At 36.3% G+C, this 26309-nt stretch overlaps 1 protein-coding gene across 1 annotated transcript in view; it reads left to right on the plus strand.

Annotated features, from left to right (window-relative positions):
* LOC113231968 (tachykinin-like peptides receptor 99D) overlaps positions 1 to 26309 on the plus strand; it is a 433234-nt gene that overhangs the window by 380162 nt on the left and 26763 nt on the right. Inside the window, exons 4-6 of the mRNA XM_026466563.1 lie at positions 5144 to 5318; positions 18077 to 18232; positions 19808 to 19867. Coding sequence (XP_026322348.1) covers positions 5144 to 5318; positions 18077 to 18232; positions 19808 to 19867 — 391 coding nt within the window. The remainder of the gene's footprint in view (positions 1 to 5143; positions 5319 to 18076; positions 18233 to 19807; positions 19868 to 26309) is intronic.

Raw genomic sequence — 26309 nt, forward strand, 5'->3', positions numbered from 1 at the left:
TAATGTGGGCATTACTGCGTTCCGGCTCGGTCAGGGCGCATTTATTCCACACGAAGTTCATCGCGCTCATCCCGCGCGGTCGAAAAGCGGAGTCCGCGTTGTCGCCGCACAGCGACCGCGAGCATCTAATTGTCATGGCAAAATACGCACTGTTTGTTTAGCTTTTACGTTTTAATTGAAATAAGCGTTCCGGCTACGCGGGCTCGCCTGGCTTGATTGATCTACGCGGCGGCCCGCGCGATAACCGCGCGGCAGCCGCGCAATAATTTTATTGAGAAGAATTTAAATGTTGTTGCATAATAAATAGAATTCAGTTCGCCATTAATGTACATGAAGGCGTGGTAACTGAGCGGTCGCCGCGCGAAAACTTTCTTCTCTGGTGGTAACTGGGCGCTTAGGGTGCTGGTGAAATTACAGGCATATGATACTTGTCACATTACGATTCAATTCGGGCGCAATGGTAGTGTTAATCAGATTTTTATGAGTGGCACTGCAACTGTTACGGACGCAGGCGCACGATGTATTCGTCCCGTCACTTAGTATTATTTAAAAAAATTTTAGTCTTCGATCTTATTGTATGGTATTTTGTAATTCACAAAAAACTTAATTATTTCTGAAGTCTATATTCCTTAAACTTTTTTAACGTATCCTAACTTTCATATATTTACAAAAATAATTAAAACTTTTTTTATGAAAATAAAACCGGCTTCAAAACTTTGTTTAACAGCTTTTGCTATGTTCATATCCGCCTCCTCAACGACAATTGAGTCCTCGTCAAAATCTTATTATTAGAGCACGAACACAAGGTAACTGCTGTCCACATTTGTGAACTTCCTTTCATCTGTCTGCCATTTCCATCATGAGATCAGTTGTAAATCACAATAACGTATTATTTCTATTATAATTATGTCCAAAAGTTTTATTAAAATCGGTTAACGGAAAGCGGGTGGAATTCAATACACCGGATTCATCCCCTAATTTGCCACCTTTATAGGTAGAATATTTTCTTCAAATACCGCTACTGAGGTACCCTCTTTCCAACAAAAACAGAACCATCGAAATCGGTTCACAAATTTAAGAGTAAGTAAAAAAAATTGAGTTGAGAACCTCCTACTTTTTGAAGTCGGTTAAAAATAGTATAAATTACGATTAATAACGCCAGAGACAGCTTTACATAATACTCGTGTAAATCGTGAATACTCTATAATAATAAAAAACAAAGGCATGAAAACGTCTTTTACGTCATTTTTTAATAGGTAATAACATTGACTTACAAATAAATGGACGACGGGTCTAATACATAAACCACGAAAAAAATGTCCCAAGTCAACCTATTTAAACGTAGTGACATGTAAAGGAATATGAAAAAGCTAAAACGTTGAATTTAAATTGTAATGTCATCGCAGTACTGTCTAATTTTGCTTGCTTCGCTGTCAGTCGAACAAACGAAGACTAAATCGTGAATGACGCTCTGTATACGATTTTAACGCCCTATAAGTTCGGAAACTTTTTAGCGCGAACCCGACGTCCATATAATTGTAAGTCAATGGGTAATAAGTTCTGTTAACGCAGAAAACTTAGAAACAGGGAATAAGTTTAAGACTCTACACAATCTCAAATGGCTTTGGCTCCGCATAACAGTGAAAGCGTTGAATCAACCGCTTAGGAAAAAATTGCAAACACTGAATATAATAATATTGTATAAAAACACGATTCCTTAAAATTTTCACGACGGAAAAAAACACAAACCTACCTCGAAATTTCACAAGAACACCCCTGTACTCAATAGTTACTTTATATATACCAATTTTTTTTTAATATCAACTGACCTAAATAGAACACGTATACGATATACATTTTTCAAATAGCTTTATCTTCGTTTAAAAAAAATTAATTATAAAATAAAGCCAGTGTCCCTGCCACTCGACCCAAGCAAAATGAACCGTATTAGTACGGGAAAAATTTGAACACATGCTGATGTAAAACCTACTCTTAAGTCTCCCATATATACTTTAAAAAATAATTCATAAACAGCTCTGTACATTTTGAGATATAAAACGAGGATGTGTATCGTAATATCAATTCAATTTAGAATTATGAAACACCATTTGTCTTAATTTTCTTTTATCATTTATCACTCCGTGTGCTAATCTAACAAATTGATTCAGACGGGCCTTTACTTAATGCCGTCCTCATCCTTCAGCTATCCACGTTCCACTAAATTTTCTTACTTTCTTTGGACAAATTAAAACAACACGCAAATTATCCTAACAACAACATTTCCTAATACCAATATGATATGGCGATATATCATATGGAGGATTCCTAATAATTAAACAAACATATTTTCCCTTGAATGCAGACAGTTTCTGATCATCTGGACGAATAACCAACAACCATGCACATACACAGGATAATATATCCATAAAATGAAAAATAAAAAGTTAGTTACTGAGTTATTTTAATTAGTTTCATCCAAGTCGGTAGCCCATCTCCTACTCTCGTCCTTATATGTCTACATTCGCCGGAAAAAAATTTCATCAAAACAATCGTCAAGATACATCGTCATCATCATAGCTCCATATGAAAAACAAACACAAAAGATTAACAATAAAATATAAACAACCTATTACCTACTAGAAACTGAAAATCATTAAACTATCAAGTAATAGTTCAGGTAGCGTAGCGAGAGATACTTTTTGAATATAAGACTGGAATTATCTTCATAAATAGATATTTATTACGTATTTTACATATTGACCCATGGAAGCTTCTTCTAGAACTGCCAAGATGTTCTTCTTTTTTCTATCTTACTTTTTAAATACATTCCAAACACAAACCTATATTCATTCAGCCAGTAGTTCTACTCATAAAGTAGAGCCTGAACTACAGTACGCTAAAAGAAATTAACCAGCACTCTTACCCCTCAAATCCGGAACGCAATCGCGTTACTGCTTGGCGGCAGAAATAGGTGGCAGTACTACCCTGGACGAACTCTTTCACAAGGAGCTCTACTGCTACTGGTGGTAAAATGACACGTCTACCCGTAATAGTTGCAGTGCCATTCAAACTTTAAATCGCAATAATCTGAGGGGCGCCCGTCATCCTAAGACATAAAGTTGACAATAACACATTGCATATGACTGTAGTAAACCGGAACCAATACTGATTACTTCTCCGACGAACTTTTTTCAGGGAGCTCTAATGCCACAAACTGATAAAATGATTGGTAGTTATTTTATAAGATACGTCACTCTTATGTAAAATCGAAAATACTACGCTATAATAAATTACTAAATCTACACCAGGCGCAAAAAGGAACCTAAACACGCGGTCATAGAAGTCAAAACAACGTTTCCCGCCGTGTGCAGACGTGCGGAAGCGAATGCTGGGGTTGTACCAGGATTGTAATGTGGAAAATGGAAGACTTGTCTGAACGTTTGCACTATCGGCGATACACTCAGCGGTAGGCTCTTATCGCGTAACCTCGAGCGAGTGGCGAAATCCTGCCAAAATAATAAAGTTGTCTTAAAAGAGTTAAAAATTGTTTTCATGTTATGATGGAACACAACAAAACCATTTGGGAAATTGCATAGTAATTTTTCATTATGAAAAAGCTTTATCTGGTTTAACAATGTTTTCGTAAAATGAGTTATCAGAGCGTTATTACATTGTATAGTTGTTAACTTTATCATGTTGTTGATTTTGGTATTTCTTAAAGAATCATTAAAATGTGTTCACAAAAGTGATCGAGAACATGCACACAAAAAAAATACAGACGAATTGAGAACCCATTCCTTTTCTAAAGTTGGTTAAAAAAATACTAAAAAGGACAGAACTACGTGTGTCTCAAGGACGCGAGACAGATTACTAACAAAACTACAGTTCTTTAGATGACAATAATAATTTAATGATCTCGGTGGCCCAACGGTTAGTGGGCCCTAGATGTGAAGGGTTCAATTCCCGGTATTTTACATTGATTCAGGTCTGGATGTTGTGGGTGAATTCCGTTATTCAGAAAGCTCCTTGTGAAAGAGTTCATCCGGAGAAGCACTGCAACCTTACCTATTTCTACCACCAAGCAGTAAAGTGAAACATTACAGCTTTCTGGCTTTGAAGGGTAAGAGTGCTAGTGAAATTACAGGCACATGGGATTTGTTAACTTGTGTGTTAGGGTGAGACGGTCGCAGTAGCAATGCCCCTCAGATCTATGCGATTTGAAGCTCTGAGCAGCACTACAGTTGCAGCTATGGACAGGCGTGTCACTTAGTCAGGCACACTTGTTCGTCCCGTCACTTCGTAGTATCATGATAAAAAATGTTTTGAATACAGGGTTATTTTTAAAATACTGCAGGACTATTATATTACTAACATCATAAACAACAACTTTTGTTCCATGAATTTTGACAATACATAATAGATTTACCTAAACTAAACTATTAATTATTAATACAAAGATCGAATACTCAGACAAAATCCTTCGATCGGGCCGGGTTCCGGGCCGACGTCTTCTAGCATACCGTGCCAGACGCTATACCAACTAAGCATCGGAACGAACCAGCGGACCTCACGAATTTCTCTGTGTTTGTATTTGGTTTTTTCAACGACTTTTTAGCAGTAGCGCCATGTATGAGAAATCTTAAGTATTTACCCAGTTAGATACCTTTACAGCCACCAGCCCTGGCTAGAGATGTCGCTATTCATTGTATTTTATATTTTTATTGAATTGATATTCAATTTTTTTTTATGTGAAATCACTCCACTAGTTTGTTATAATTATTAATACAAAGATCGAACATTCAGAAAAAATTCCTTCGATCCGGCCGGATTCTAACCGACGTCTTCTAGCATACCGTGGCAGACGCTATACCAACTAAGCGACTAAGCTAAACTTTTATATTTTCGTTACACTATCTAACACTTTTTAGATCTGAGAAAAGTTCAAACGTGCAAACGTCTTCCGCAACGACCTCCTCGCCCGTCCTGCACAGTGTTATTACCGTTTAGAGCAATCTATTTAAATGTATTTGTTTTTGTATGAAACTAAAATCTGATGATATATTAAAATTATTTTAAAAATAACCCTGTATATATAAGCATTTTAATTTAAGTTTTTTAATGTTGATAATTTTCTTTACTGCAGTAAACCTGTCCGTGGCAGACGCGATGGTGTCAACGCTGAACGTGACTTTCAACTTTACCTACATGCTGTTCTCCGACTGGCCCTTCGGCCACTTCTACTGCAAATTCTGCCAGTTCATCTCCGTTCTCAGTCTCTCTGCTTCCGTCTTCACGCTTATGGCTATTAGTATAGATCGGTAAGTAATTAAAATGTATACTCCTGGTTAGTGTTGGGTCATGGAAAAATTTCCATTTTGAAAAAATCTAAAAAAAAATATTTTTCCGGATATTTGAAAATGAAATGAAAATGAAAATAGTTTTTATTTCTTTTTCACAAAAACTTAAATTAGAGTTGACGTTTGGATCTTCCTAGTAGGTATCACCTACCTGTATCAGGAATGATGTACTAGTTGAAGAATTTGTATAGAGTAACATATTTTTCATGGGGTAATAATAATACTAATAATAATAACAACACACACTATATCTAACATCACGGAATCACATTTCATCGGTAACAAAATTTTGCAATTTTCTTCCATTAAAGCAAAGCTCAAGTTAAACTGGTTTCGAATTCGGTCTTCGGCCAATCGGAGCGCAGTTGTCACAGTAATGATTTGGCAGAATAGTTTTCAAACAAATTAAATGACATTTCGTCTCTATTTCTGGTTACATATTCGATGATTCATATTAATTTACAGCACACGGATTGCGGACGTAAGGTGCGACCACCCCACATCTCCTAAAAATGTAGGGTCGCGATGAAATACGTCACCTTAATGGATTTTTTACCAGCTTGATTATATTTACACTCGAAATACACTAATGGTGGCACTCTATTTTCACTGTACGCGAACACCCTCACAAAGTGTTACTACAGAGTAATTTAAGTTTCAAACAAAACCAATTAAAGTTTTTTCCGAAGCGTGCCTTCGCTGTCGAGCGTATTGTTCTATGGAAGTTTGTATACTTATAGTAATTATAACTACTTGAATAACAACACCCGCTCTCGCTCTTGTGTTCCTGAGTGTGTTACATTTAAAGGAGGCATCACACTTTTAACATGGATTCGGCTTAAGTCAGTCAAAAAAAGCTTCATGTCCATATAAGCGGGAAAGATGTGAGATGTTTGGTTTCCGCTCGGATTGCCGAGGCGAAACGCGTAACATCTTTTTCGCTTTTATTGCATGGACAGAAAGCTTTTTATCCAGCATATACGGTTCGACAAGTGGTGGTCCTAATACAAACAGGTCGTTGGTATCATTAGGCGTGTTTGTTTATATGTAAATACAGAGTACTAAAAACCTACCTCAAAAGTTCGTGGAATTACACTTATTTGCCAAGTTTTATTAAAATCGTTTACTCAAAAGTGCGCGAAACCGAATTCACCCCCTACTTTGCCACCCTTAGAGGTGGAACGTTTTCTTCAAATTTGAATGTGACGAATACTGAGGTGCCCTCTTTTCAACAAAAAAAAATCATCAAAATTGATTCACAAATACCGAAATCATCGCGTAACGTACATACAAAAAAATACTGTCAAATTGAGAACCTCCTCCTCCTTTTGAAGTCGGTTAAAAATTAAATAAAATGAAATATTGGTTGTAATGAGTATTATGATGTTTTACCATTATGATATTCATTGATTTTTGTAAAACTTTCATAGATTTTTGGCAACGGCAAAAAAACCGTTAAAAACAAAAATTTAAACAAACGCATAGACAAATTCGTAAATTCAGCTAAAGCCCAAGCTACACCTAGAACTTAACTTATCTCACGTAGCTGAGGCATCTATTTATACTTTTGTTCACACCGCGAACTAAACTAACCCAACGATCCCGCTAAGCTTGTAAAATATGTCACCCTTCCGCCGCCCTTCACCCCCGCACCTATCCATAGCGTAGCACGTCACTACTTGCTACGTGTTTTCTTAGCTTAGCTTTGCATGCAACTAAGTGAGCTAAACTAAGTTAGCTTAGTTTCGTTCGCGGTGTAGCCTGCGCTTAACTCATACAGAGCTCTAACTCTCTATCAACTGAGCTACAGTTGATAGAGCGTTGTTCTAGAATGGCAAAACAGACACAGACTCGAGTCCTATCAGATCGAAGGAATTTTTCTTTGTGTTCTATATTTGTATTAATAATTAAATAAAACGTTTATGTAAATACAATATCAGTGTTGATTAGTGTGCCGTTATTCAAAGGAGTTTGTGCAACAAAACACAATGGTTTGTTTTTCTACCAAAGAAAAGATATCATTTATGAAATGTAAATCGAAATATAAAACGAAAGTCATTCACTGTTCGTTGGAATATTTTAAATAATATGGTAATGAAAATCCAACGACATGATGCTGAACAACGGCCAGCTCGTAAAAAGGCTACGTCGTCATCCAGAAAGTCATAAAAAATAAAATGACAATCATACCTAAAAATGTTTCCATTCATTCATTCATTCATTGTCTACTCTGTCTTCGATCGACGATCTTTTAGTTATTCCCTCACATTGTTTGAGAAAAACACTGTACAAGCCTGGGCTAGAACGGGGATCGCTTGACTCGTATTAATACAAGGCCTCGCTGGCGCTCGTCCTTGTAACTCATACTCGTCGAGCAATCCCGTACTTCCCGGCCTCTGCAGTAATGTACTATTACTTCCATTTTTATTAACGGAACTGTTTACTTGGATTAAAATTGTTAAGACTGTTGTGTCATAACGACCACTTAACCGATGTGTAAATGTAACATTGAATTTACGCCTCTGAAATCATAATCGTTTTGAAGATCTGCGATCTCCCTCCCGGGAATCAATCATGTATTTATGGAATACTGTCAACTTTTTATCGATGCATAGCAACATCTGCTATAAGAAAGGCTTGTAAATATCATAAAATCACGACCAGGGCTCCGTCACTCGCTCAAGGTTAAACGATAAGTGCCGCTGAGTGTACCGACGTCGACACAAGCGCTCACACAAGTCTTTCATTTATGAGTATTCGGCTCCGTACGACTGCACACGGCGGGCAATGTTATTTTCACCTCTCTGAACGCGTGCTTGAGTTCATTTTTGTTCATAGTAAGCGCCTGGTGTCATTAGTCAGATTTAGTAGGCTATTATAGCGTAGGTATTTTCGATTTTATACGAGATTGAAGTACTATTAAGTAATCTGTGACATGACCACAAAATTGTAACAAATAATTAGGAAAAGTGTATTTTAAAACTTACATGGTTATTGACGTATGTTACAAAATATGCGGTACAACAATATAAATAAAGTTCCATCACACACCGTTAGACTTGTTTGTGTACATTTCCAATTTGCTATATTAAGACTTTTCCCAAGAGGAATTACTACCAATCAGATAGGTAAGAAAACTTCGATCTAATGAAGTACACAATTATATTATTAATTATATTTAATAATAAAATAGTAATTATTAGTTTGTAGCCTTCAAGCTCCCTGAAAAAAGTTCGTCCAGAGAAGTAATGTGTAATGTAATTTAAAGCTTGAAGGATACTGCAAGTGTTTTGGGTAGGCGTGTCGCTTACATATTACATATTATATTATGCAAACGTGATGCAGTCGCTAATCGTCAACCTTTACACACACGTTCGATTTTAAGTGATGCAAACGTCAAACGCGATGCACGTTTTTAATTATTAACTGATTTGTTTATTTTATGCATTTATTCATTTTACTTTAAGTTTACAATTAACGAAACAAAACAATATGCATAAACCTATACAGATTTTTCGTACACAATGATTCAACTAAAGCGATTGCATCGATGCAATCCCGCCTTTGTATCGATGCAGTCGAGCGTTTGCATCGATACAATTGGTAATAAATCGCAAGTGTAGTGATGCAATCGCGCGTTTTACAAACGCGTTGAGTGTTCATTAGCACTTGTTATTATACTTGTTGTTAAAGCCGCTTCCTAATTGAATGAGCGTAACGAATTTCGACTACGTGACGTCTAGAGAAAGTAGTTTTTGCAGTACCTCAGATCTATATTGTTTATACTCCTCGCATCGAGTCAGAGAATAGACACCTATAGAGAAGAAAAGTTGGTTTCTCTCTATCGTCCGAGTTACGTTCTACTAAACGATTATAACTTTATTCTGTCCACTGCATACGTTAATGGTGAAAACGATACTTTCAAAGTTAGCGTATCGGGGTAGAAGTCACCTTGGCGTGCATGACCTCAGGGTGAACATTGAAATAGTTTAACTATGATCTGCATAATTAATAATTTTACCTTTATTTTATCAAAGTATAAAGAGACTAAAGAATCTTTTATTGGAAAAGTCCCTTTACTCAGTTACAGAGTACACTCAAAGTACTTAATAAATAATTAAATTATTATATTTATTAATGAATTTGACCTTTACCGTATTATTATACTTTAATATACATTTGTTAATTATTAAGAGTCCATATTGAGATTTTTCTGTATACACTTGACATTGTTACTTATTACTTCCTATTATATAATTATTTCTTCATTTTTTTGTAAAATGACATGTTGAGAGAAATATACTGAAATAAATAGGAATAATAAAAACGTAATAATATAAATAAACCAATAATGTAAGTGACCCAATTTAGAAAAGTTCATTTAAAAAATAACTAAAGCTAATGTGTATGGAAATCGGAAATAACGACGGTGCCACAAACAATCCAGATCCAAGACATACGAAATTTAGTTTTTGATACAGTTGCCCAAAACGTTGTATTTTTCGTACTACAAATCGTGCCAAAAGTTGGATTTTCCGCACTAGTACTTTTTACTTTTCCATTTTTTTTATGTACTGATGTTTCAAGCCTTAAACATAGAACTAAAGAGGTTGTATATTTATTTATCGTCATTAAAACTTATATTTACTTACAAACATCTTACTTGTTTAAATTGCACAGGTGTTTTATAAGACATGTAACCCGTTTACATTTAAAAATACCAAAATATTTTCCATAAAGATGGCTGATTGAGCATATTAACAATGACCGGAGGTGAGTATTTCGCGAGACCGCTGCGCGCTGCGCCTCTAAAATATACTGTTTTATTTTCACTTGTCTCGAGTCTTGAAGCCTCGAGACTCGTGAATAATGACTAACTTTCCGCACTTGTAACAAAAATAACTATTTCTACATTGACCCGACCGCGGATTTAACCCGGGACCCCAGAGATGGCGACACCATGAAAACCGGTATGCGAGCCATTCGACCAAGTCGCCATAAGAATGAATGACAGAATGTATATGGAAACTTTACTGCGCCACCAAAACAAATTTAATGTTATTTAAGAACAATTTCAAATATTACTGTACAAAGAGCTTTTTTTTAGACACCAAGTGACTGAACAAGTCGTGCGTCTGGTGGTAAAAGTCACGATTTTCCATAGCGGTAGCGGGGTGCCTGTCGGAGCTTTAAATCGCAAAGATCTGACAAGTAACACTAACATGCTGTTCCTGAACACATCATAGAGAGTCGTAACGTGCAGTTCCTGAACACATCATAGAGAGCTTATAATATGTGTATAGATAAAGCAGTGTATGTAACTGAACATACTTAGGCACTAAAATTCGCCTGTCGGCTCGTTACATAAACTCACGCTTGTGTTTTAATGCCTTCCATTACGTAACAGTCACATAAACTATTATTTTGTGAAATTACTCCACTAGTTTGTTATAATATAAATATTAAACAAAGATCGAGCGCTTAGACAAAATTCACTTCAGTCCAGCCGGATTTTAATCAACGTCTCCTAGCAAACCGTGCCAACGAACCAACGGACCTCACGAATTTTTCCATGTGCTTATTGCAGATCTTTGTTTTTATTTTTAACGCCTTTTTGCTGTAGCGCCATCTGTGAGAAATGTATGAAAGTTTATTTTTGATAAATTTATTAAGTTTTGTAAAAAGTCATTGATTAAAGGTTGTTGTTTATGATGTTAGTAATATTATAGTCTTGCGAGGTTGTTAGGAGTTCCCTACTTGAGATATAATGCCGTTTTATCAAACATTAATTGCTCGAAAACGTTGGCTCGATTGTCTATTTGACCTATGGATCGTGAGCTCTCAAGTTTGCCACATCGATCCATCAAAATCTCGAAAGAACATTTGCTTTAACGATAAACAGCCAAAAAAGTGATTTCTCGAAAAATGTAACTACCTATATGTCGTATTTTGTAGGTTTTTTTTTACATTTCAAGGTGTGAACGAGCAGACTGTTGATCGTTAGAGTAAATGTTCTTTCGAGATTTTGATGCATCAGTGTGGCAAACCTTAGAGCTCACGATTCATAGGTCAAATGGACAATCGATCCAACGTTTTCGAGCAATTCATGTTCGATCAAACGGCATTCTGTCTCAAGTAGGGAACGCGATTGTTAGCATTTTACAAATAACCCTGTGTAATGAGTCAGCAAAAGAACGGAAATAAGCAAATACTTGTAATGAGCAACACAAAGTTCACCAAAAAAAATACACAATTCGAATGACGCACTAAAATCAGTAAACAGAATTTCTTCGAACTAACCCATCAAGTCAATGAAACATTGTCGTGAAACCTACACCTGTATTCACATTTGTTCATCCTCCAAGTTCTTACTTGAAATGTTGTAAATAGAAATAGTTGAACGATAAAGGAGCAAAACGCATTTTGAATATAATTCAAATTATGAGATCTCCATTGCGAATTCCAATGTCATATCCGGAATATTCTCGTATCATTGGCATTTCCATCCTTTGCTTGGAAGACTGCGAGGAATAAGTTACATTCCTGAACTCTTGGGAATTCTTCAAAATTCTTAGAACAAACTAATTTTGTTACTTGTTTTTAAAGTTAGGATTAATGATCGCTTGATAAAAAGTTTTGAAAAACATCGCAAGGAAACTTTATAAGCTTTATGTTAGCTGCAGCAGTATAGCTCCTTGTAAAAGAGTCGATCCAGGGAAGTACTGCTACCATACCAATTTCTGTTGCCAAATAGTAATGTAAGTATCACTGTGATCCGGTTTTGAAGGGTAAAGGCTCTGGTGAAACTACATGCAGAACGAGAAAGAGAAAGAGGTCTATCGTGGAATCCGGCTCGGCTGGTTCAAAATACCAGTGTCTCAAGGTAAAAGTCTTTGATCAGTATGTGTTGCCAATGACGACGTACGCCACTGAGACGTGATCGTACACTATGGGCCTCATAGGAAGGCTCAAGGTCACCCAAAGGGCAATGAAGATTGCTATGCTCTAAGTTTCAATGCGGGATCGAATCAGAAATGAAGATATTTGCAAAAGAACCAGAATTACCGACAGAACAGCCGATAGGGCCAAAGAGTTTTTGAGTAGCAACCGCGTACTGGAAGACGCAACTGAGCAAACACACAAGATGGATCAATGACGGTGAATGTTGCCAGAATCCGCTGTATACAAGCAAAACCAATTTAGAAAAGTTCGTTTCTCATATTGGTTCTACCGGGAATCGAATCCGGGACCTCCTCATCTAGTGTCCATAATGTTAATTGCTGTGCCACCGAGGTTGTAATCAACAACACTCGTCATTACAATTTTGACAAAATATTATTATTGACATCAAGTCATGCTATACATTTCTCAAACTAAAGTAGATATTTAGGTAAGTAGGTAAATAACTTTTGTACATGTCTTCAACTAGTAATGGATATGTGTGATGGACTTCTGCCTAATATCAAACATTGTTTTGAGATTTTTACTTAATGGCTTTTATTAATTAACTGATACTTAAAGTTAGGCCTTGATTTAAGGAAAACCTTACAAATAAACACTTTTTATTGTTATGCCTTGAATTAATGGGAGGTCAGGTAACTGTCAAATGAAACTACACTAACGGCTTGTGTTATATAAATAAATACAAACCCCAAAGCAAGTAACTAAAGCACTTTCTGGATATCGGAAACAACGACGGCACCACAAACAACCAGACCCGAGACTATAAAAAATTTGTTTTTTCTACTTTGACTCAGCCGGGGATCACACCCATTGATGAAATATCTATGATCAAACCCGAGACCTCAGAGATGGTGACACTATGAAAGCCGGTATGCTACCCACTCGACCAAAAAGGCTGTCGAAATCATGGACAGGAATATCATGAAACTACAGTTCATTTTACGAATTATACTTATAAGAAAATGTTGGCAAATTTCAATATTTAATCTTAATAGCAGTAATCTGGAGAAAGAGTACGTCCATGACAATTTAATCCGTGGATTATATCAAGATGGCGGATCTTAATAGTATGGAAGCATACAATTTGTTCTGAATTATAAGGAATTTGCTGCTTAAGGAAGGAAGGCAAGGCTTATAAAGGGTTATAAGGGAAAAAAGTACACACAGTCGTCCATTGTGATAACGAAATTACCCGGCGTTATCTCTTTTCGGAGCAGCTAAAGTGTCAAATAGATTACCTACGTACAGGCGCTATTACCACAGTGTAATGAAACACGTAGTGGAAGTAGAGCAGTAGAGCTCCTTGTGAAAGAGTACATCTAGGGAAGTACTGCTACCTTATCTACTTCTGCCGCCAAACAAAATTGTAAGCATTACTGCGTTTCGATTTTGAAGGGTAAGGGTGCTAGTAAAATTACAAATGGGACTTATCAACTTATGTCTCAGGGTGTCGGGCGCAGTGGCAGTGCCCTTCAGATCTTTGTGATTTAAAGCTCTGAGTGGCACTGCAATTGTTAGGCACATACGTGTCACTTACCACCAGGCACACAACTTGTTCGTCCCGTCACATAGTATTATAAAAAAATAAAAGAATTTATTTTTATTCCTAAGTTACTTCTCATTGGTCATTTGATCAAACGCCTTCTTTAGGTTGTGTATTTGAGAAATAAGTTTAAAGAGATTAACATTCTTAAACTAACGTAACTGTAAATACAGTTATGAAAATATTATTTATGTTAAGAAAAACATTATAATTTATTATAACAATAAATATTTTTATGAAATATGTTGACAGACATAACATTAAAACGAGGAATAAAAATAAACTAGCTGTTATTGACAGTCGCCCCTCAGAGCTTTGCGATTTGAAGCTCTGAGTGACACTGCAACTGTTATGGACAGGCGTGTCCCGTCACTTGATATTATAAAAAAATCCACAAAGAGGATACATTCTTCCCAACATTCAAACATTTTTTATTGATAGATGAACACAGGTAACAGAAAACCACAGACAAATATTAGTAGAATTTTCAATCAAAAGATCCAACTATTCGGTGTTTGTTGTGCTTATAGTCAGCAAATGCTTGTCTAACCATTAAATGCCTAAACGTAACTTTAACAACGCGGTTGTTTTGCGAAGTTTAATGGATGACTAATCCATGGTTGAGCCTGCTAAACCGTGCATAGTCAAAGCCGCGCTTAAACAATGGATTAGGTTTTTATTTACGAGAACCAGTAGGCACATAACTAGATAATTTAATAATTAACACTCACCCCGTCCAACACTTCGTTGAAAAGACTATTTTCAATCTTATTTTGTAGTCATAATGACAGTGACAATTATAACGTTAGTCAAGTTCGTTATTTTTGTCCTTATATCTATTTTACATTAAGGGGATAGTTCGATCCGATGCACGACCACTGAGTCTATTGTACATACATTCCAGTGTAAAGCGGTGCCATTAGAGGCCGTAATAAAACAAGGTTTGAGAACCTTTTTAGACTGCTAGTCTGTAGCGTGTCCTATGACCGTTTATATATTTCACAACCAGATTGATGTCATACTTAAAAAGGGTGTCATGGAACATCACTAGTGACTATGTACACCAAACATGCGGTTATTTAGCGCAAAATCAAGTAGAATAAAAAGTCTTTATGTTTATCTAGATTCTAGAGTGTAAACAGGAGGTAAATAATTAAAACCGACTTCAAACGTTCGTGCAATTACATCTATTTGCCATGTTTTATTGAAATCGATTAGCGGAAAGTGCGGAAAATCTGATACATCCCCTAGTTTGCCACCCTTAGAGGTGGAATATTTTCTTCAAATTAAAATGGAACGAATACTGATGTACCCTCTTTCCAACGAAAAGTCGTTCGAGTAATCGTGTGATTAACTTGTAATTTTAACTGACTTCAAAAAGAGGATGAGGGTCTCAATTATTCAGTGTTTTTTTTGTATGTATGTTACGCAATAACTCCCATAAATTTGTGATCAAATTATGATGATTCTTTTTTTTATTGGAAACAGGGTACCTCCATAGTGGTCCCATTCAATTTTGAAGAAAATCATCCACGTTTAAAGGTGGCTGTTCATGAAGACTCATTTTTATAAATAGCAACTAAATTGTATTATAAGGAGCAATTATTTTAATGATTGATTTTGCTATTATCCTATTCAAGGCGTTTCTCTCTCGATATACTTTAAGCAGTGAGCACCGATTTTTATTATCTCCCGTGTCAAGTCCCGTATAGAGGCCAACTATGGGATGAATCCGGGTTTGCGCACTTTCCGGTAACCGATCCGGTATCTACACATATATATATGTAGATATAGAATAAAACCACGTAGGGAAAGTCTTAAGCTCTACTGACTCGATTTGTAGCTCAAATTGTAACAGCGGTAGCATCAGTTTGGCAAAGTCTAAAGAATTTTTGTTTGATTTTTTCTATATATATATATATATATATATATATATATATGTATATGTATAGATACATAATAAAACCACGTAGGGAAAGTCGTAAGCTCTACTGACTCGATTTGTAGCTCAATTTGTAACAGCGGTAGCCTCAGTTTGGCAAAGTCTAAAGAATTTTTGTTTGATTTTTTCTTTTTGTTATTAAAAAATAAGTGCTCATTTCACTTCCATATCACCTGATGAAAAGTGACGATGAAGTCCACGACGGAGCATGCACACCCAAATAATGCCTATTGCCTCTCGCCTTCAAAAGGCCCAAGTTATACCGTTCACTTTTCACGCTTTTCACTGTTCACGTTCAGTTAGAATATTCAATCTTTGTATTAATAATAATTCAAAACTGTTTAGGTTAGTCAGTTAAAACAACTAAAAATAAATATTATGAAGCGATTGACGCGGGTCAAGAAGGCCAGAGGGCTAGCTCGGTGGCGTAGCAAAAGAAAGTCCGTAATGTTTTCCTACTCCATTCGCAGACAGGCGAGATGTCATTTGATCTTGTCTTCAATTCAATTAATCTGAAACTAAATAATTAAACTGTTCCTCGCAAAAAATCCCCTAATGCCTGTTAATAAATTCCACCGGTTTAACTTTCAACTCCAGATTTTAATCTCCTAACAAAGTAGCTTTACATACATTTTAAATTATTTTATTCTCAAATTCTCTTTTTCGTTCCCATGAGTTCTTTATAACATAAACTGTGCTCTTTATAATATTAACAAAGTTGAAGGGACATTTCCAAAATCAAAAGAAATAATACTGTTTTTTTTAATGATAAATGATGGGACAAACAAGCTACGCCACACGCCTATCCATAACAGTTGCAATGCTACTCAAAACTCTCTGCCACTACACCCGTCACCTAAAACATAAGTTCCATATACCTAACGTGTCTATTATTTTTTCATATCACAACAATACATTTAATTAAAATTTTTGATATTTACATTTGACAAATAAACTTAAGATATTTCCGGTATTTGTGAACCGATTTTCATGATTCTTTTTGTTGGAAAGGGGGTACTTCCATAGTGGTCCCATTGCATTTTGAAGAAAATCATCCACCTCAAAGGGTGGCTGTTCACGCATGAAGATTCATTTTCATAAATAGCGCCTAACATTAATTTAGGAGCAATTACTTTAATGGTTGATTTTGCTATTTCTCCAATTCAAGGCGTTTTTCTCTCAATATACTTTGAGTAGTGAGAACCGATTTTTATTGTCTCCAGTGTCAAGTCCTGTATAGAGGCGAACTAACTTAGCAAATAGACGTAATTCCACGTACTTTTGAGGTCGGTTTTTTTAGTACTCTGTACTGAGATTATTTATCTGTTTAAAACGCAAATCTATGAAAATATAATTGAATAAATAAATATGTAATCAGATAAAGCAAGTACAAGATTTCAATATAAGTTTAATTCCTAAAGATTCAAACGGATTGGACGCAATGGATTAAATTCAATCGAAAGTTTTGGTTAAACCAAACAATCGAACCTCGTATGAGCAGGAGATTTGCGGAGCATATCGTTGAAAGTTCAATATCTATTATAGCAAGTTACGGCGTTTTGATTTCATAATATTGAAATTTTATTAAATGGGCTGCCATCTATCGGCAATAGCTGAAAGAAGACGAACGATTTACGTTCTTCAAAAAAAGTCGACCATATTGCAACACCATAAAGCTTACTTTCTTTTCTTATAACAAAAAATCTATTACGATAAACAGATAATGAAAATTCATTAAATAACATAAGAGTTAGCAATGATATGAAACACCATCAAAAATAATATTACTGGCGCAACTATGTCATAACATGGGGTTTTTCAAAAAGTGTGTCAACAGGGCTCTCAAAGGCTGGCAACGTATAGGCAACTCCTCTGATGTTGCAGTTGGCCACGGGTCTCATAAAGTAGCTCGTCGGCTCGTTTGCCTCCTAGTTTACATTAAAAAAACATTCAAATTCCGGCAATAAAATTAACTCATAACGATGATGTACAATCACCATCACACTTCATCTTTGCTCGTGCGCAAAATTAACTTTATAGCCATTTATGATGATAAGAACCGTAGTGTTGAGTGTGCTGTCGCCTGTACATCGAACGGTAAACTGAGCTTCAAGTACTCTGTGGTCGTTGCCGTCTATTCGTAATTGAATTTAAACGTTATATGTAAAGACTTACGTCCTGCAGTGGTCTGCAGCAGCACAACTCATGGTTACCCCCAAGTTTAATGATACTAAACAAATAGCTAGAAATATATGTCCTTATTAACACCAGGTACGTAGCCATTATGAGCCCACTACGACCTCGCCTGGGCAAGAGAGCGACTTTGGCGATAGCAGCACTTATCTGGGCAGGCAGCTCGGTCATCAGCAGCCCGAACTTCATTTTCTTCACTACTGACGTCACTGAGCAACACGACGGCAGCAGAAGGTAAGAAGACAACTTTATCTTCTATTCTTTGTGAAACCTAGAAAAAAAAGGGAACGATTTTAGTATACATGAAACATCGAAGATAATAATGGTAACTAGTCATAGTGTCCGCGCTCAATGTCTTTTTTCTCCTAACTTTTATACTTACTGATTCCTTGTTTTATCCGTCTAGATACTTGTTACAAAGTAGCCGCGTAATATGGATCTCAAAATATGCAACAACTTGTCAATTCTCTTTGACAAAGTTCTCAGAATGGCATATTTAAGTACCGTTTAATCTTAACAATTCTCTCCGTGAACTTTGGCACAATTAACATTTCGCGATGATGTAAATTGAGAAGTTAAATTATTGATAACGTTGCGTTTAGAAACGCGTGGGTGGAAGATGTTATCTCTCGTTCAGAATAATGTTTAAGGGGTTCTGTTACACAGCAATTGCAACAAAGAAGCATGCCAAGAGACTTATAAGTGACTCGGATTTAGTAGCTGCTGTATAGCCAGCGAATACTACCGTAAAGTTGCCTGCTTTATCGGTATTCTACAGGATATATGTGCGAGAGAATTGAATGATTTAATTCCGCCTTCCCTTTCCATTTTAGGGGAACTAGACGTAGGCTGAGAGTCCACCTCTATGTTGTGGATATTACATGGATTCGCACGAAACCTTTCGCTTCCACTTTTTCATGGCGAACGACTATGGAATGGAGACGCTATTCCCCGAACGCTTTAGCTTGGTCCTTTCAAGGCGAGAGTGAATAGGCATTATTTAGGTGTGCATAGTACATCGTCGATCTCAGCGTCACCTTCCATCGGGTGAGATAATAGTCAAATGCGCGCTTTTTTGAAAATAAACAAGAGTTAGGGTTGCTACATTACTGCAGGGTGTCAGACATGTTCGCAAAACCTTATACGGATGGCTTCCATTCCATTCTTAGAAAGAAAGCTGCATTATTGTTAAATCATATTACAATAATATCTGCTCGCCCACCGCGCTCCGTGTATGGATCCACACATTCACTTAGTCTCGTGCGGCGTGGTCATATTCAATCAAGAACAAGGACTTCCCACCCATATTAATTTTATGCGGAGGGAGGGTGCGATAATTAACTGCATGAAAAAATATTCAACACAAGCGCAGCTATTTTGCACGATTTAACCTTCAATGGGTTCGCGGAGTAGCAAATTAATTTACTTCAATTTTTATAATTTTTTATTTACATAATTGAATATTTTCTTATGAATCAACTTAGGATTTTTAAATTTTCGCTTTACATTATAATTACCTATTACGCCTACGTTTGACCATATTGCACTGCCCGTGGTCGTATCACACCGTACTTAGAAGCTGTTAGAACCTAAGTTTTCTGTGTCTATGATTTTGTTGCTTCTTTCAACCTTTCTATCAATAACATATCATTCTCAGACCTACGCAACACGAAGAAAGCTAGTCTTCTGCAATAACTTGATCGCTGAAATTACACATTTATATTTATAATTCAATTTTGAACCCTGAAACCTAATTAACATGGAAACAACATATCTATATTAATCTAACATATTAACTTTTTTTCACAGACGGGTGTGTTATGCCGAATGGCCTGACGGCGTAACCACTCTCTCTACTTATGAATACGCGTAAGTATCTCAATTCTTTTTAAAAAAAACTCGTATTTTATATTTAGAGGATTTAAAGATAGTCAGGAAATATCAAGTTAAAACACCCAGTACACCGATATAAATTTAGATAAGCATTACGTAATACTTACTGTGCCCTATTCTTACAAAGAAATTAAATTGGTTGATAGATTTTAAGGTTGCCTTTCCACCAGAGATGTGCGACGCACCGAAGCAGAGTGCGAGGAAAAAATACACCAATAGGATTACTTCATTTGCCTAGCCTCGCTTAGCTCAGCGCCGGTGGAAAAGGGTTGGCGGAGCTAAGTATTTGTACATACAAAATAGCGAGAAATGTGTGGGAGAGATGCGGGCGAGCCACGGTGTAGAAAACTAGAGCTACTGAAAATATGACACGCGCATAACTGAAAAGAATTCGTAACGCATTCTCGCACAGCTGTGGTGGAAAACATCACACCGTTTCCCAATGTTGCTACACATCCTCGCACCGCCTCGCTACCTCACACATCTCTGGTGAAAAGGTAACCTAAGACTCGTGGTTATTCACTAAATGATATAATTAATTACAGTTTTCTTATCATGATATGACTTCAGAATGATTATACGCCCTATAATACAGGGTTGAATGGCCAGTGACATTTGACGGACATAAAATATAATCTCGATACCTTGCGGCGCTACTATTGTCACTCGCTTTCTGAAAAAAAACTAGCCAGCCAACCGTTGACCATGAATCGTGTAACCAGTTCGAAATATTGGGAGAATAATAAGAAGTCATACCGTGGTAAGAATCCGTTCTAATAATTTATTAATAATTTGATTTCCTTGCCTGAGGACTTAATCTCTGAGCAGCGGCAACCAATCTTTAATAAATACCGTATTAACTGGTAGCGTTCGCTAAGTAGTCTGTGCTGGTAGCGTATATGTGCTGCATACGTATATGACGGCGGTATATAGAGGACAACGCCACCTCACCTGCAGATCAACTTTCTTACTTCATATCGAGTTCTTAGGTTTTCGCAATTGTTACACATAGGAAATGAAACTATTTTTCCGGATTTAAATCGCGTATATTTGTTTTTTCAAACAAACCGACGTTTCGGGCCCTTTACAGGTCCCATGGTCATGGTTGTTCTTACTTCAGTTAGAAAATAATTTTGCATTAAAACTCCATGCTGTTTAAAAAAAACATACAGTTAGATTTTAGGCAATATTTTTAGTATTAAAACCATTGATTTACAATTATATGGATGACGGATCTAATACAAAAACCACGAAAAAAATGTCCCAAGTCAACCTATTTAAACGTAGTGACATGTCAAGGAATATGAAAAACCTAAAACGTTGAATTTAAATTGTAATGTCATCGCAGTACTGTCTAATTTTGCTTGCTTCGCTGTCAGTCGAACAAACGAAGACTAGAGCGTGAATGACGCTCTGTATACGATTTTAACGCCCTATAATTTCGGACACTGTTTAGCGCGGACCCGACGTCCATATAATTGTAAGTCAATGATTAAAACCGAAAACGTTTGTGTAGGTGTAGTTGTTACGTTACATATGTTATGCGATAGCTCGAGTATAAGGGAATCGATTTTGATGATTCTTTTTGTTGGAAAGAGGGGTATCTCAGTATTGGTCTCATTTAAATGTGAAGGAAATATTCCACCTCTAAGGGTGGCAAATTTGGGGATGAACCCAGTTTCGCGCACTATCCGGTAACCGATTTCAACCAAACTTGGCAAATAGATGTAATTCCACGTACTTTTCAGGTCGGTTTTTTAATAAAAAAGTTATTACTATATTTTTGACGAACTCCGTGGTCGACTTATTTACACACTGATTTTCATGGTGTCGCCATCTCTGAGGTCCCGGGTTCGATCCCCGGCCGGGTCAATGTAGAAAAAACTAACTTTTTTGTAATATCCCCGGTATGGTAGTTTGTGGTGCTGAACGAACAGATTTTCTACACTAAGTTTCGGTAATTATGCCCATTAGCTCCACCAGTCTATTTCGTACTATTGATCAATCAGATGTACGGTAGGATATCGTCTTTATATACTTGGTTGATATTCCATTCAGGCGTGCCAAGCGTTTTTCGTCATCTTTTATAATGGAATTCCATGCCCGCGTCTACGTTGCCGAGCACATACAACCCAAATATCTTTGAAGTGCGATTGAATAGACATCTTTTGATCGAGCTTGCTCAATTGTAGACCCCTTCTTTGCCTGCTTCCACTCTTTTAAGCACAATTTACATTGCTGCGGAACGTAATGAAAGCGAATTTTGTAACGAAATCGTACATAGCATAACAAACTTTATGTCTTACAAATTAGATACGATACAATAACTGCGGGCATTCCTGAGATTGCTCGAGAATTTTCAGGAAGACACGAGACCTGTTTTTTTGCTGGTATCTAGTTTATACGTTACACAAATGACGTCGAGTTCACAATTCCGTTCCACGGCATAACAAATTGAACCTTAAGCGCTTACGTTTTTATTGTATTTTAAAGTGTTATATGTACTTATTACTTAATATAAACCTAAAAACCTTCATCATTCAATCGCTACTTATGTTCAAAATTAATCTTCTTCTTAGTGTGCCGCTGCTTTATGAAGGTTAACGACCATCATCGCTATCTCTATTTTAAGAAAGAGGGAACATGTACGAAAATTGAATCAGTCTAACGAATTCTTCTACTAGGAGGCTGCCTTCGTACACGACTACGCTTACCTTAAATTTTCCACTTCGTTTTTAGTTGAAGATTCCGGTACCCATAGCCAATTATACTGCAGTTACCTTTCATTTACACTTGTGAGTGTTTTCAGCTCCTCCTCCATACGGCGTAGAATCTCAACATTGGTTACCCTTTGGACTCTAGATATATACCAAGCAAACATCTGTACAGCCACATCTCAAAGTCTCAAAATCTCTCATTATGTTCAAAACTCCAGTTCTAAGCTTGAGCCTACCGGGGTTGAACCCACCTACTTAAAAAATTAAAATGCTTCTTGTGGTAAGGGACATGCTTCTCCAAAGCAATTGCAGTGACACTCAGAGTTTTAAATAGCAAAGATCTTGTGGGCACCGCGCCCATCACCATGAGATATAAGTTGACAAGTCCCGTGTGCCTGTAAATTCACCCCCACTCTTGCCCCCCAAATCCGCACACAATAATGCACGCATTATTGCTTGACGGCAGAAATAGTTACAGTGGTAGTATATCTCTGGACAAACTCTTTCACAAGGAGCTTTATTGCTATTTATAATTGAATTAAGTATGTGTGACAGTATCTAACATATATAAAATACATAACCCCCGTAGTCCGGCCACCTCGATAAAGCTATTATATTCAAATTTAGCTCTTAAATTCGAGTGATAAACCGGCATTTTAAAATTTTATCACAACTAACATGGCGAGCACCGTGACGTCGCATTTTTATGTCATTGTCACCGCGAGCGCCGCGACCAATGACTGCAAAAGATTAACACAGTGCCAAACATGGCTACAAGGTCACAGCTGATTTTAAAACATTTTGACAGTTCTGTACAGTCATTTTGTCGACGTAAAAATTAAGCACGTTAAAAACAAACAAATTGATATATATAAATCATTGGAAAAAGGTGAGGAGAATATTTTTAACACTGTTCAATAGATGAGAGTATAAATACGTACATAATAACTAATTAATATATAATATGTAAAAACAGAAACTACAAAACCCGACTTTTTTGTTTCATCGTTTTCGCGACGATGATTAAACGACTAAGACAGCTATATATGCAAATATCGTTGTCCTTACAACTAAACTTGGCTTAATCAACTGAAATAAATATGGTCACGGGAAGGTTTATCACACCTATACTGCCATGCTACGACAATGAAGAAGGTAAATGTATCATCAAAATCCGGGTCCAAAACATTTCAAATAGCAAATTCCATACGAAAAAGCCTAAGCCTACTAAAGACATAACAGCGGACCAATAGCAAACGGAGTTAGAAGTTGAACCTTCAAAATGTATAATAACCAGTAATAGAACCATTCTGTACTGAAAAGAATACATTAATGAAAGTCTGTGCCAGTCAAGAAAGCCACAAAAGCTGTATGTTGTCCAGTCCCCTTAAATTATGATGAATCGTACCTTTTTGCCCAAAGCCCCGGGCGTGTTTCTGCAAAGTTCTGACGGCTTGAAACCCAATGTAATAGCACCCATAAGATTTACAAGAGGGCAAGTTTTTTTCAACAGCGCGTAACAAATGAAACTTTGTATCATCGGACTGTTATTTTGAAACTGTACTTGATGAGTCATGTATCATAAGAAAGGCGTGGCTTATTCCAGCGTAACCCTGATCGACTTTTTGAAATTTGGCTAGCCCAATAAAAAGTCGCTATTTAGTCGGTTCTGCTCTAAAAAACTAGATTTAGTCACTTCGCTGCGTAAGTGAGGGCTCAATAAGGCATCTCGCAATGCTTTTGTTGTAAATCTTAGATATCCGTATTTAAAAGATACAAAGAAATATCCTTCTTATTTCTACGGATTTGGTTAATAAAATTTAAGTCTTTAGTATTGTATACAACTGAAATCATCAAAGCTTCACTATGAGCAAAATGTATTGAGCATTGCTTAACATGAATAAAATTTGCCCTGTCATTTGTGCCCCATATGGAACCTAATTTCACATCCTTGAAGTTCTATCAGTTGCCTGCCTGAATGAGATTGGGTTTTTTTTCTGGCACGCTACTATGACTATATTCTAAAAGAACTGTTTTGACTGATTGTAATCTAAAACAGTCTTTTAGATTATAATCATAGCAATCTGCCAGACAATCACACCTGGTCTTAAACTAGATTATTCACTATACTATGCAGAGTAACGGAATTCTCTCCGGGGCACTACTCAGATAATCCAGTAAATAGAAACCTCCCAAAGTCCCAAGTTGGTCCTACCGAAAATCAAACCTGGTACCTCCACATCTAGTGCCCACAAAGCAAACTCTACGACCAACGGGGTCATCGGCTCATGAAGCTTAAACTGCAGCACAACTTTCAACCATCTGATTACGTCTCATTCACTGTTTCTCAGGCCACAAATACATGATGTTACTCGTATTATGTGTATAGGTAATCTTAAAAGCACATTACGATGTCTTCTAACTGATGTGATCTTCATTTTTACGTCACGACGCATTTGAAACTGCGTCAAAGGAAATTGAAACAGCTTAACTCATTTTCAACATCGATCTCCTACATCGATAAGGAGCTGATACATCGTTTTATTACATTTTCTTCATTTATCACATTCGTTTTCTACAAGCATTCCATCTCTTTTATCACTATATTGCACTGCATTTCAATAACACGGTAGACTTTTTTTCATATCCAATTTCTGTATAAATTTATGTATCTATTCAAATTCAAATTCAAATTCAAAATAATCTTTATTTCATAGGTAAGCATTATTACACTTGAAATCGTCACAATGGTTAAACTCTACCGCTCATTCGTAAGGCAGATTCCCCTGAGAAGAATGAGCAATAAACTCTAGGGGTTGCTCTTTGTAAATAACATTTACAATATTATTTTTTTATTTGAAACATCAGAGATCGAGACTACCTCCATGAGCTAAATGGGTTACTACCACGGATTTTTGTCATCCAAGTACGCAGAAGTTGTATAATAACCTTTAGTATAAAGTTTTTGTTTCACTATAATTTTAAACCTCGTGAAAGGCAAATTTTGTATATCAACCGGAATCTTGTTATAGAAGCGTATACATTGCCCCTTAAATGACTTTTTGACTTTGTGAAGACGACTATCAAGAAAAGCTAGTTTATTTCTATTCCTCGTATTAATGTTATGTCTGTCACTATTTTTCATAAATAAATTACTATTCCTTTTAACATAAATTACATTTTCATAAATGTACTGTGAGTCTAGTGTAAGAATGTTAATTTCCTTAAACTTATCTCTCAAAGATACTTTGGGGCCCAGATTGTTTCTATTTATATTAAATAAACGAATAAAATATTCTTTATTACACTTACTTTAAGAGAGTGTAGAAGAGTGAAAAATAAAGGGTTATACAAGGTAAAGAGGCCTAAAGGACGTTTATTGAGAGTATGTTTGCCTTGCATTACAATCACATAAACAATATATGTGTTTCGGTAATGGTCATTTGTTTAGCTATGCCAATTTCTTCCACGTGTACCTACTCGAATTTACAAGTAAACGTATTATAATAACACCCAATATTATAATCGTACCTACGTTGAAACCAACACCGTCACTAAACGAAACTCTCGTTTTCAAATTTTAATTTTAATGACCATTGTGCGAAAGGTATTCTTCTTTTAACGTGTAATATAATTATTAATGATTGTTGTTGTTAATATGCATGTCTGTGCAAGTTATTACTTCAAACGTAATGTAACCT

The sequence above is a fragment of the Hyposmocoma kahamanoa genome, unplaced genomic scaffold (assembly GCF_003589595.1).
Source record: "Hyposmocoma kahamanoa isolate Upper Pololo Valley unplaced genomic scaffold, ASM358959v1 66, whole genome shotgun sequence".
NCBI lineage: Eukaryota > Metazoa > Arthropoda > Insecta > Lepidoptera > Cosmopterigidae > Hyposmocoma > Hyposmocoma kahamanoa.